The sequence below is a fragment of the Brienomyrus brachyistius genome, unplaced genomic scaffold (genome assembly GCF_023856365.1).
Source record: "Brienomyrus brachyistius isolate T26 unplaced genomic scaffold, BBRACH_0.4 scaffold65, whole genome shotgun sequence".
NCBI classification, from domain to species: Eukaryota; Metazoa; Chordata; class Actinopteri; order Osteoglossiformes; family Mormyridae; genus Brienomyrus; species Brienomyrus brachyistius.
The window spans coordinates 668591-682153 of NW_026042340.1; the positions used below are offsets into that span (position 1 = coordinate 668591).

General features: G+C 48.5%; 1 protein-coding gene across 1 annotated transcript in view; it reads left to right on the forward strand.

Annotated features, from left to right (window-relative positions):
• Positions 1 to 13563, forward strand: part of LOC125725331 (NACHT, LRR and PYD domains-containing protein 12-like) — a 322258-nt gene that overhangs the window by 252082 nt on the left and 56613 nt on the right. The window contains exons 25-27 of the mRNA XM_049002175.1: positions 6400 to 6573; positions 8850 to 9023; positions 9323 to 9496. Of these exons, the coding sequence (XP_048858132.1) occupies positions 6400 to 6573; positions 8850 to 9023; positions 9323 to 9496 (522 nt within the window). The remainder of the gene's footprint in view (positions 1 to 6399; positions 6574 to 8849; positions 9024 to 9322; positions 9497 to 13563) is intronic.

Below are 13563 nucleotides of genomic sequence, written 5' to 3' on the forward strand. Positions count from 1 at the left end.
CAATACTGAACTTACAAGTGTGACGCCCGCTCCGTCCGTTCCTCGTGTGTGCCACGCCCCCTAATTACCCACGTGTGATTTCCTGATCGTGCCCAGTCGTGTCTTGTTTCCTGCTGCCTTGTTTCATGTATTTAAGTTCCTGATTTGTACTAACCCGTGTCTGTCATTGATGTCTGATGTCAGTCGATGTTCGTGCCCTCGTCTCCGTAATTAAACCCCTCGTTTGCCCTGATTCCCGGCTGTCTGCCTGCTTTTTACCTGCCTGCCCGCACGATCGCCGCTCTGCCCGCTATCGCTGCCGTCTCCCGTGACAACAAGAGTGGTGAACGCACAGTTACTGTGAGGGACAATGCCGGTGAAATTCTGTGGTATAACAGCGATGTTTATTTTTTTACTGCTTCAGAATCTTAGGCTAGAGGGCTGAACTGAAAGCAAATCATGAATCCTTCTGTTATCTTGCTTTGTATGTAGCCTAAGCGCGTTTCCCCAGCAAAGGCGATAATCGCCGGTTAGTCACTGTCAGCCATCATCATATGACCCAGACCTAATTAGTGATTTGTCATGATCCCAGGTATAACAATACAGGCAAAAAGGATTTTAATCATGGGATCTGGAATCCAACTGCCAGTTGCTGCTGCATTAGCTGCTGGGGATGTTCACATCTCCTCCTTTCAGTGATACGTGTCGAGTGTAGGGACAGCTGGCAGGGAGACGGCTAAGGACTGCACTGGAAGCACTGGTCTGACTGTTATGGGAGGGTTCACATCCATCTTGCTGTCCATGTGTTCCTATATATTCTCTGATTTTTGGCTGTAGCTTGTACTTAATACTTTTACCTATAGTTGTGAGCTAAGATGCACTGACTCAAAATTAGTGATCATCTGACTGCAGCAAATTGCCAGGATTCACAGGACACTCTGCAGACTGTAATTCATTTTGAAATGTAAGCTCTGCTGCTGATTATATTGAAGACAAATGCTGATTGTAATGTTTGGTATTTAGCTAATGTGTAGGATGTGTATATGTCTGTGTCTTAAAGTGTTTTCTGTTTAAGGCTGAACAGCTGCGGGCTCATAGATAAACACTGTGAAATGCTGACTTCAGCTCTAAGATCAAACTCTTCCCCCCTGAGAGAGCTGGACCTGAGTAACAATGACCTAAAGAATAAAGGAGTGATGCTGCTCTCTGCTGGACTGGGGGATTCACACTGTAAACTGGATATTCTAAGGTCAGTATTATTGTGTATTCCACACTTTAAACTGGAGAATCTGAGGTCAGTATTCCACAGTCTCCACCAGCATCCAGCGTTTTCACAACAAGACCATGACAGACTCTGTACACCTCTCTCCTTCAGGAGATCCTCAGTGATTTCCCAGCTCTCTTCTCTTCAGGGTTCTGGATGTTTAATCTTCCCAGTCTGGTCTCCTTGCACTTGACATCCCTACCAGGCCTCATCCTCACTGCCATCAGGGTCTGCCTGGGACAGAACTGTGAATGAGGGAGGAATGTGGTAGACAGGAGACTGAGAATGCTACCTGACCTCAGATCTGGGCTCACAAACCATGAAATCATCAATTTATATGTACTTTCACTGTAATTTCAGCTTCAAAACACAATTCCAGTTGTTTCAGCCAGTAGGCCGTTTTATTGTAGTGTGGTATGAGTTTAAGGACATACAGGCAGTGATGGGTGACTGGACCGAAGCCTCAGTGAGGCAGACTTTATTAAAAAATAAAAATGACAGCAGGAAGAGGAAAGTTTAGGGCGGGTGTTGGCCAACAGCGGCGTCCTCATTCCGAGTCGGCGTCTCTGGGTGTGAGAGGCGGGAAACATGAGGGAGACACGTCTGTCTCTTCCCAGGCGAGGTGGGAGGAGAGAAAACAGAACAAAAAGAGCGGAAGGCAGGGTAACGTGGAGCAGCCGGTGTCTGGGGGTCACAGGTGAGGTGGGAGGAGAGAAAACAAAAGGAGAGGAAGGCAGGGTAACGCGGAGCAGCCGGTGTCTGGGGGTCAAAGGTGAGGTGGGGGGAGAGAAAAGAAAAGGAGCGGAAGGCTGGTTAACGTGGAGCAGCCGGTGTCTGGGGGTCAAAGGTGAGGTGGGGGGAGAGAAAACAAAACAAAAGGAGTTGAAGGCAGGGTAACGCGGAGCAGCCGGTGTCTGGGGTCACAGGTGAGGTGGGAGGAGAGAAAACAGAACAAAAGGAGCAGAAGGCAGGGTAACATGGAGCACCAACGTGATGATGGTTTGGTTTGGAAATGACATGCTCATTTATGGCCGTTAATTCACAGTGATTCAGGATGTCAGACTAAAAGCTGAACTTCAGTGATTCATGTAGGATCACTGTGTTACACTTACATCTTTGAAATCAAGCAGCCATTAAACCCCTAAGAGCCGATCACTGCTGCTAGTCTCCCCTTCACTTTACACAGCTAATTATATGCAAATAGACGACTGTAGAAAACAAGATTTTGATTTCCTTTCTGCAGGCTATCGGGCTGTAGAGTCAGAAAAGTAGGCTGTTCTTCTCTGGCTTCTGCTCTGAGGTCAAACCCCTCACACCTGAGAGAGATGGATCTGAGTGACAATGACCTGCATGATTCAGGAGTGAAGCTGCTCTCTGCTGTACTAGAGGATCCCAGCTGTAAACTGGAGTCACTGAGGTCAGTATTACTTGGTTTTCCACACTTTTTATTGGTGATCGTGAGGTCAGTATTACTGGGTATTCCACACTGTTAACTGGTGATACTGAGGTCAGTTTGACTGGGTATTACACACCGTTAACTGGAGATACTGAAGTTAGTATTACTGGGTCTTCACCAGCATCCAGCTTTTTAACAAGAACATGGCAAACTCTGTACACCCCTCTCCTTCAGGAGATCCTCAGTGATTTCCCAGCTCTGATTTCTTCAGGGTTCTGGATGTTAATCTTTCCCAGACTGGTCTCCATGCCCTTGACATCTCTACCAGGCCTCATCCTCACTGGCATCAGGGTCTGCTTGGGACAGGACTGTGGATGGGGGAGGAAGGTGATAAACAGGAGGAGACTGAGATTGCTACCTGACCTCAGATCTCGGTTCATATACTATGAAACCATCAGTTCATTTGTGCTTTATAATTTCAGTTTCAAAACACAATTCCAGTTGTTTCAGGCAGTGGGCAGTTTTATTGTAGTGTGATATGAGTTTAAGGACATACAGGCAGCGATGTGTGACTGGACTGAAGCCTCGGTGAGGCAGAGTTTCTTGAAAATAAAAATAACAACAGGAAAAGGAAAGTTTGGGGCGGCTGGTGGCAGTCAGTGGCGTCCACATTCCGAGTCGGGGTCTCTGGGTGTGAGAGAAAGGAGACGTGAGGGAGACACCGCTGTCTGTTTCCAGGCGGAGCAGCCGGTGTCTGAGGGTCACAGGTGAGGTGGGAGGAGAGAAAAAAACAAAAGGAGCGGAAGGCAGGGTAACGCGGAGCAGCCGGTGTCTGGGGGTCACAGGGGATGGGGGAGGAGAGAAAAAAACAAAAGGAGCGGAAGGCAGGGTAACGCGGAGCATCCAGTGTCTGGGGGTCACAGGTGTGGTGGGAGGAGAGATTGCAGAACAAAAGGAGCGGAAGGCAGGGTAACACAGAACTGCCGGTGTCTGGGGTCACAAGTGAGGTGGGAGAAGATGAAACAGAACAAAAGGAGCGGAAGGCAGGGTAATACGGAGTAGCCGGTGTCTGGGGATCACAGGTGAGGTGGGAGGAGAGACAGCAGAACACAAGGAGCAGAAGGCAGGGTAACACGGAACAGCTGGTGTCTGGGGATCACAGATGAGGTGGGAGGAGATCAAACAGAACAAAAGGAGCGGAAGGCAGGGTAACGCGGAGCATCCAGTGTCTGGGGGTCACAGGTGTGGTGGGAGGAGAGATTGCAGAACAAAAGGAGCGGAAAGCAGGGTAACGAGGAACAGCCGGTGTCTGGGGGTCAAAGGTGAGGTGGGAGGAGATTTTGGCAGAACAAAAGGAGCGGAAGGCAGGGTAACACAGAACTGCCGGTGTCTGGGGTCACAAGTGAGGTGGGAGAAGATGAAACAGAACAAAAGGAGCGGAAGGCAGGGTAATACGGAGTAGCCGGTGTCTGGGGATCACAGGTGAGGTGGGAGGAGAGACAGCAGAACACAAGGAGCGGAAGGCAGGGTAACGAGGAGCAGCCTGTGTCTGGGAGTCACAGGTGAGGTGGGAGGACAGTAAATAAACAAAAGGAGCGGAAGGCAGGGTAACGCGGAGCATCCAGTGTCTGGGGGTCACAGGTGAGGTGGGAGGAGAGAAAGCAGAACAAAAGGAGCGGAAGGCAGGGTAACAAGGAGCAGCCGGTGTCTGGGAGTCACAGGTGAGGTGGGAGGACAGTAAATAAACAAAAGGAGCGGAAGGCAGGGTAACGCGGAGCATCCAGTGTCTGGGGGTCACAGGTGAGGTGGGAGGAGAGAAAGCAGAACAAAAGGAGCGGAAGGCAGGGTAACAAGGAGCAGCCGGTGTCTGGGAGTCACAGGTGAGGTGGGAGGAAAGAAAACTGAACAAAAGGAGCGGAAGGCAGGGTAACGCGGAACAGCCGGTGTCTGGGGGTCACAGGTGAGGTGGGAGGAGAGAAAACAGAATAAAAGGAGCGGAAGGCAGGGTAACGCGGAGCAGCCGGTGTCTGGGGGTCACAGGTGAGGTGGAAGGAGAGAAAATAGAACAAAAGGAGCGGAAGGCAGGGTAACGCGGAACAGCCGATGTCTGGGGGTCACAGGTGAGGTGGGAGGAGAGTTAGCAGAACAAAAGGAGCGGAATGCAGGGTAACGAGGAGCAGCCGGTGTTTGGGAGTCACAGGTGAGGTGGGAGGAAAGAAAACTGAACAAAAGGAGCGAAAGGCAGGGTAACGCGGAACAGCCGGTGTCTGGGGGTCAAAGGTGAGGTGGGAGGAGAGTTGGCAGAACAAAAGTAGCGGAAGGCAGGGTAACACGGAACTGCCGGTGTCTGGGGTCACAGGTGAGGTGGGAGGAGAAAAAACGGAACAAAAGGAGCGGAAGGCAGGGTAACGTGGAGCAGCCGGTGTCTGGGGATCACAGATGAGGTGGGAGGAGATCAAACAGAACAAAAGGAGCGGAAGGCAGGGTAACGCAGAGCAGCCGGTGTCTGGGGGTCACAGGTGAGGTGGGAGGAGAGTTAGCAGAACAAAAGGAGCGGAAGGCAGGGTAACACGGAGCAGCCGGTGTCTGGGGGTCACAGGTGCACCAGCGTGATGATAGTTTGGTTTAAAAATTAAATAATTAAGTGCTCATTAATGGATGTTAATTCACAGTGATTTCAGCAATGATTCAGATTAAAAGGTTAGCTTCAGTGAGTCGTGAAGGATCACTGTGTTACAGTTATATCTTTGCAGAGAAGCAGGCCCTAATCCTCTGAAAGACGACCACTGCTGCTGGTCTCTCCCTCACTTTATACAGCTAATTACATGCAAATGGACGACTATAGAAAACAAGGTTTTGATTTCCTTTCTGCAGGCTGTCAGGCTGTAGAGTCAAAGAAGAAGGTTGTTCTTCTCTGGCTTCAGTTCTGAGGTCAAACCCCTCACACCTGAGAGAGCTGGATCTGAGCTACAATCTCCCAGGAGACTCAGGAGTGAAGCTGCTCTCTGCTGTACTGGAGGATCCCAGCTGTAAACTGGAGAAGCTTAAGTGAGTACAGAATATGCATTTTTACAAAAAACTAACTGGACACTAGCAGTTACATAATAAACAAACACAAACAGCTTCTTTTTTCTTCTCCTGCTTCCTTATATCCCACAATCTTATCAGCCCTCAATCCATGTTAGAAATAATTAAGTGATGCAGGAAACATCCATTCAAATATATAATCCATACAAAACATTTGTGTATGTTAGAAACGTTAACTGTACTGTTACAGTTAAGCATGCTAACATTAACATGAGTTATGGACAAAAATATAATGGACAGCAATCAGAAACGGACTGTCACGGCTGGCGATAGCGGGTGAGGCGCACGGATGGGGCGACGGGCAGAGAGGCAGGCGATCAGGCAAAACCAGGGTAAACGGGGATTTATTCGTCAGATGGGGACTCGGAAACATAAGACAGCTGGTAACGTCAATGACAGACACGGAAACAGGGGAGACCAGGACTTAAATACATTAAAGCTGGGCAACATAATCAGACGGGGCTGGAAACAATCGGGGAAGCACACGTGGGTAATCAGGGGGCGTGGTACACATGAGGAGCGGACGGGTCAGGCATCACAGACGATTGTTAAAATGATTTTTAGTAAATTAATTGTTTTCTAAAAATGCTTTATGTCATGGACCCTATTCTCTTTATTTAAATACAGTGCTGCAATGTACAAAGTGGATTTAAAATGGTTTAATTTTTTTAAGGATGAGCCGATGTGAACTCACAGAGATATCCTGTAAGGTGCTGGCTTCAGCTCTCAGATCAAACTCCTCACCCCTGAGAGAACTGGACCTGAGTAACAATGACCTGCAGGATTCAGGAGTGAAGCTGCTCTCTGCTGGACTGGGGGATTCACACTGTAAACTGGGGGTACTGAGGTCAGTATTACTGGGGATTCCACACTGTAAACTGGGGGTACTGTGGTCAGTATTACTGGGTATTCTACACTGTAAACTGGAGATACTGAGGTCAGTATTCCTGGGTATTCCACACTGTAATTTGGAGACACTGAGGTCAGTATTACTGGGTATCCCACACTGTAAACTAGCGATATTAAGGTAGAAAATAACTAATGATTTCAAAATAAAGTAGGAGTATCTAAGTCTACAGGTCGAGTTAAAAAATAACATTAGACTCTCTAAGAGGAATGTAGAAAGGAAGATTGCATTAGAGGCTAAGGATGACATGAAACATTTCTTCCAATATTTTAACTCCAAAAGAGCTCTAAAAGCTGAAATCACTAATCTGCAGGATAGTAAGCGTCTTATAAATGAAACTGATATAGGAAATGAGTTTAATGATTATTTTACCTGGGTGTTCACAGTAGAGAACATGAGTAACTTCCCACCATTTAGTACAAATACAGCATCGTCTATAACCAATATACAGTCCCTCCACCATTATCGGCACCCCTTGTAAAGATTTGTAAAAAGGATTAGAAAAAAATCCACCTTTCGGTGAAGTAGCTTCATGTCACACTGAAAACAGGAGGAAAATGCAACCTTTCATTAAAATAAATTTATTCAAAGAAAAACAAATCCGTTTCCTCCGGGTACTCCAGTTTTCCCCCATAGTCCAAAAACATGCTGAGGCTAATTGGAGTTGCTAAATTGCCCGTAGGAGTGCATGCATGAGTGCATGGTGTGTGAGTGTGTCCTGCGATGGGCTGGCCCCCCATCCTGGGTTGTTCCCTGCCTTGTGCCCATTGCTTCCGGGATAGGCTCCGGACTCCCCGCGACCCAGTAGGATAAGCGGTTTGGAAAATGGATGGATGGATGGATAGATGTTAGCTTGCTATTGCTTCCCGCAACATGTGGCTCAGCGATGAGCATCCGTTAAAGTCTGTCCGGGGAGAACCCAGCTAATCTACCGACAGAATGAACATGAAAATCGACTTGCCCTCTGCCTTTACTGGTGATGGGAGCCAAAGGTTCCTCTGCTGGGTGAGGCAGCTGGACGTGGCGGTGAAGGCATCTTCAGGCTGTAGCCGTGACTATTATGATGAATTAGTGCGAATTCTTCCGACTTGCTTGAGTGGGGCAGCTTTTCTGTTATGGGACAGCCTGCCCACTGCAGTAGCAGAAGGCAGGGTAACACAGAGCAGCCGGTGTCTGGGGGTCACAGGTAAGGTGGGAGGACAGAAAACAGATCAAAAGGAGCGGAAGGCAGGGTAACGCGAAGCAGCCGGTGTCTGGGGGTCACAGGTGAGGTGGGAGGAGAGAAAACAGAACAAAAGGAGCGGAAGGCAGGGTAACGCGGAGCAGCCGGTGTCTGGGGGTCACAGGTGAGGTGGGAGGACAGAAAACAGATCAAAAGGAGCGGAAGGCAGGGTAACGCGAAGCAGCCGGTGTCTGGGGGTCACAGGTGAGGGGGGGTGAGAGAAAACAGAACAAAAGGAGCGGAAGGCAGGGTAACGCGGAGCAGCTGGTGTCTGGGGGTCACATGTGCATCATTGTGATGATGGTTTGGTTTGGAAATGAAATGATAATTTCTGGCCATTAATTCACAGTGACTTCAATAATGTCAGATTAAAATGTGAGCTTTAGTGAGTCATGTAGGATCACTGTGTTTTATATATTTACATTTTTGCAGACAAGCAGCGGCTAAATCCCTGACAGCCGACCATTGCTGCTGGTCTCTGCCTCACTTCCATCCATCCATTTCCCAAACCGCTTATCCTACTGGGTCGTGGGGGGTCCGGAGCCTATCCCGGAAGCAATGGGCACGAGGCAGGGAATAACCCAGGATGGGGGGCCAGCCCATCGCAGGACACACTCACACACCATGCACTCACACATGCGCACCTACGGGCAATTTAGCAACTCCAATTAGCCTCAGCATGTTTTTGGACTATGGGGGAAACCGGAGTACCCGAAGGAAACCCCACGACAACATGGGGAGAACATGCAAACTCCACACGAATGTGACCCAGCGGAGACTTGAACCTAGGTGCCAGAGGTGTGAGGCAACAGTGCTAACCAGTGCACCACCATGCCACCCCCCTCAATTTAAACAGCTAATTATATACATATAATTAGCAGGCCCTAATCCTCTGAGAGGCGACCACTGCTGCTGGTCTCTCCCTCACTTAATATAGCTAATTTCATGCAAATAGACGGCTGTAGAAAACAATGTTTTCATTTCCTTTCTGCAGGCTGTCAGGCTGTGGAGTCAAGGAGGAAGGCTGTTGTTCCCTGGGTTCTGCTCTGAGGTCAAACCCCTCACACCTGAGAGAACCGTATCTGAGCTACAGTCACCCAGGAGACTCAGGAGTGAAGCTGCTCTCTGCTGTACTGGAGGATCCCAGCTGTAAACTGGAGAAGCTGCAGTGAGTACAGAATATGTATTTTTACAAAAAAGAAACTGGACACGAAGACAACCCACAATGCATTTCAGCAGTTTCATAATAAACAAACAACAAGCTTAGACTGCTGCCCCCGCGACCCAAGCTTGTGTTATGGACAAAAATATAATGGACACTAATCAGAATCAGGATGAGTGTTAAAATGATTTTTAGTAATTTAATTGTTTTCTGAAAATCTTTTATGTCATGGCCCCTATTCTCCTCATTTGCATTACACTGCTGCAGTGTAAAAAGTGGATTTAAAAGTGTTAAATATTTTTAAGGGTGGGCTGGTGTGAACTCACAGAGAAATCCTGTGAGGCGCTGGCTTCAGCTCTCAGATCAAACTCCTCACCCCTGAGAGAGCTGGACCTGAGTGACAATGACCTGCAGGATTCAGGAATGAAGCTGCTCTCTGCTGGACTGGAGGATTCACACTGTAAACTGGAGATACTGAGGTCAGTATTCCTGGGAATTCCACACTGTAAACTGGAGATACTGAGGTCAGTATTCCTGGGAATTCCACACTGTAAACTGGAGATACTGAGGTCAGTATTCCTGGGTATTCCACACTGTAAACTGGAGACATTGAGGTCAGTATTACTGGGGATTCCACACTGTAAACTGGGAATACTGAGGTCAGTATTACTGTGTATTCCACACTGTAAACTGGGGATACTGAGGTCAGTATTACTGGGGATTCCACACTGTAAACTGGGAATACTGAGGTCAGTATTACTGTGTATTCCACACTGTAAACTGGGAATACTGAGGTCAGTATTACTGTGTATTCCACACTGTAAACTGGGGATACTGAGGTCAGTATTACTGGGGATTCCACACTGTAAACTGGGAATACTGAGGTCAGTATTACTGTGTATTCCACACTGTAAACTGGGAATACTGAGGTTAGTATTACTGTGTATTCCACACTGTAAACTGGGGATACTGAGGTCAGTATTCCTGGGAATTCCACACTCTAAACTGGAGATACTGAGGTCAGTATTCCTGGGTATTCCACACTGTAAACTGGAGACATTGAGGTCAGTATTACTTGGGATTCCACACTGTAAACTGGGAATACTGAGGTCAGTATTACTGTGTATTCCACACTGTAAACTGGGGATACTGAGGTCAGTATTACTGAGGATTCCACACGGTGGAAAATAACTAATGATTTAAAAATAAAGCAGTAGTATCTAAGTCTAAATTTTGGGTTAAAAAATAACATTAGACTCGCTAAGTGGAATGTCGAAAGGAAAGCTGCATTGGAGGCTAAGGGTGGCATTAAAAGTTTCTTCCGATATTTTAACTCCAAAAGAGCTCTAAACGCTGAAAGTTGATAATTGAAAATGAAATTGATATAGTAAATGAGTTTAATGATTATTTTACATGGGTGTTCACAGTAGAGAACACGAGTAACTTACCACCATTTAGTACAAATACAGCATCGTTTATAACCAATATACAGTCCCTCCACCATTATCGGCACCCCTTGTAAAGATTTGTAAAAAGAGTTTGAAAAAAATCCACCTTTTGGTGAAGTAGCTTCATGTCACACTGAAAACATGAGAAAAATGCAACCTTTCATTAAAATAAATTTATTCAAAGATAAACAAATCCATTTCCTCCGGGTACTCCGGTTTCCCCCACAGTACAAAAACATGCTGAGGCTAATTGGAGTTGCTAAATTGCCCATAGGAGTGCCTGCATGAGTGAATGGTGTGTGAATGTGCCCTGCGATGGGCTGGCCCCCCATCCTGGGTTGTTCCCTACTTCGTGCCCATTGCTTCCGGGGTAGGCTCCGGACCCCCTGTGACCCAGTAGGATAAGCGGTTTGGAAAATGGATGGATGGATGTTAGCTTGCTATTGCTTCCCGCAACATGTGGCTCGGCGATGAGGATCCATTAAAGTCTGTCCGGGGAGAACCCAGTTGATCTACCGACAGAATGAACATGACAATCGACTTGCCCTCTGCCTTTACTGGTGATGGGAGCCAAAGTTTCTTCTGCTTCGTGAGGCAGCTGGACGTGGCGGTGAAGGCATCGTCAGGCTGTAGCCGTGACTATTATGATGAATTAGTGCGAATTCTTCCGACTTGCTTGAGTGGGGCAGCTTTTCTGTTATGGGACAGCCTGCCCGCTGCAGTGCAATCTGATTACGCCACGTCTAAAGAGAAGCTTAAAGAGGCTTTCGGACAAAAACAGTTTATGGACGAAAAGAGTTTATGTCGTGCTTCAGAGCTTCACTTTCTGCCCGATCGCGTGCTCCCAGTCAGAGCTTGGATGTATCCTGTATGCTGCTGGAATAAGTCGGTTGGTGCAGGAGGCTTTTCCGGATTATGGAAGTGTGGCACAGCGGGAGGAGAAGTTTAGGCGCTTTCTCGGTGGGCTGGACCCCGTTTTTAAGACAAAGTGCCTCGGGCAGGGGGCTACAGATTTGGAGGAGGCTCTGCTGATAGCGGGACGATGCGACATTGCATGAGAAGCCCTGAAGATAGACTATGTGAGTGCACCTTCTAGCAGCCGTCGTATTAGCGATGATGCTGCTGTGCACAGCCAGTGAGGATGTGCAGATGATGGACTTACTGAGGAGGTGCGTTTCTTTAGGAAGGAGATTAAAGAGATTTATGAGAGAATCGCAGACTGAGATCTGCAGTGGGGGGGCACCATACAGACGGGGTGGCTCTCTCCTGATAGCGATTCTCAGGTACCTGAAGGGGGCAGCCCGTGGCAGGACCGCCGATCGCAGCACCGTGGGGGACGCAGCCCCCGATCAAGCTGGCACTCTCGACAGGAGGATGAGCAGAGTAAGCGAGGTGTGCGATTTCTGTCACCACGCCGAGTTAATGACAACAGTCAGCAGGGAAACAGAGCAGCTGGTGCCGAGGCCCAGAAATCAGCTCACCTTCATATGGGCCCCATGATCGTGGAGACTCCTGCTGGGGGATGTGAGATAGACACTCATAAGTGTGAGCAGCAGACTTTATACCTGAAAGGGACTGTGGACGGCACTGTCGTAGATATCCTGGTGGACTCAGGGGCTTGTGTGTCTTTAGTGCTGATTTTCGCCTGTCAGTTTCGGCACCACGGATTCGCCCCCTGACTAAAAACTGCATTAACTCCTGTGCAGTAAATGGACAAAGGTTGGACACTCTAGGTACTATTACTGTGACTTTTCACCTCGGGCCTGCATTCCTCACCAGGAACCATTCACTCTTAGACCAGAGCCGGGGTAAGTTACAGTTATGGGACTTAGTGTTCCCCTGCCACGGAGCAGAGAGTTACTTCCGGAGTGCTGCAGTGTGTCACTGGCGACCACTATGACAGTTGAGTGAAGCCATGGTCCCAGTGGCCCTTCATTCCCCAGCAGGCACACTGACAGCTGCTCAATTCAATGGCTATATGGAGTCCAGTGTGCCAGACACAACAGGACTGGTAGCTCATACAGTGTCCAGTGCGAGTGACGGCGTCAAGCTGGCCAGTGTGCTCACCCCTACAGCTGCACCCGTTACACTAAAGCAGGGGTCACACATGGGGGAGTTCTACCCCAGTGAGGACTCTGATATCGCGTCTCTCTCCCAGACTGGGAAGGAGGAGATTGGAGTTTGTTCTCCCCGGGCGCTTCCTGTCCCATTAGATGAGTCTCCTGTTACGGTGCAGTAACAAGCGGAGCTATCGGCCCTGCTGCTCAAGTTCAGCGATGTGTTCATCCTTTCTAAACAGAACACGCCCTTGTGTGCACTTGGGAAGCACTCTGTAAGGACGGGTGATCACCCCCCGATCACTCCTCTCCGGAGAAATGAGCAGAAATCGATCGTCAGGTAGCTGGGCTGTTAGCAGATGGAGTCATAGAGGAGAGTTGGAGTCTCTGGGCATCACCAGTAGTGCTTGTTAAAAAGAAAGGGGGAGAGTGGAGGTTCCAGCTTTTTCACAAGAACACGGCAGACTCTGTACACCCCTCTCCTTGAGGAGATCCTCAGTGATTTACCAGCTCTGATCTCTTTAGGGTTCTGGATGTTAATCTTTCCCAGTCTGGTCTCCTTGCCCTTGACATCTCTACCAGGCCTCATCCTCACTGCCATCAGGGTCTGCTTGGGATAGGACTGTGGATGAGGGAGGAAGGTGGTAGACAGGAGGAGACTGAGGCTGCTGCCTGACCTCAGATCTGGGATCACATACCATGAAACTTGTTTATTTGTACTTTCCCTGTAATTTAAGTTTCAAAACATAATTCCAGTTGTTTCAGACAGTGGGCAGTTATATTGTAATGTGGTATGAGTTTAAGGACATACTGTACAGACAGTGATGGGTGACTGGACTGAAGCCTCAGTGAGACAGACTTTATTCAAAATAAAAATGACAGCAGGAAGAGGAACGTTTGGGGCGGCTGGTGGCAGTCAGTGGCGTCCTCATTCCGAGTCGGGGTCTCTGGGTGTGTGAGACGGGAGACGTGAGGGAGACACTGCTGTCTGTTCCCAGGCGAGGTGGGAGGAGAGAAAGCAGAACAAAAGGAGCGGAAGGC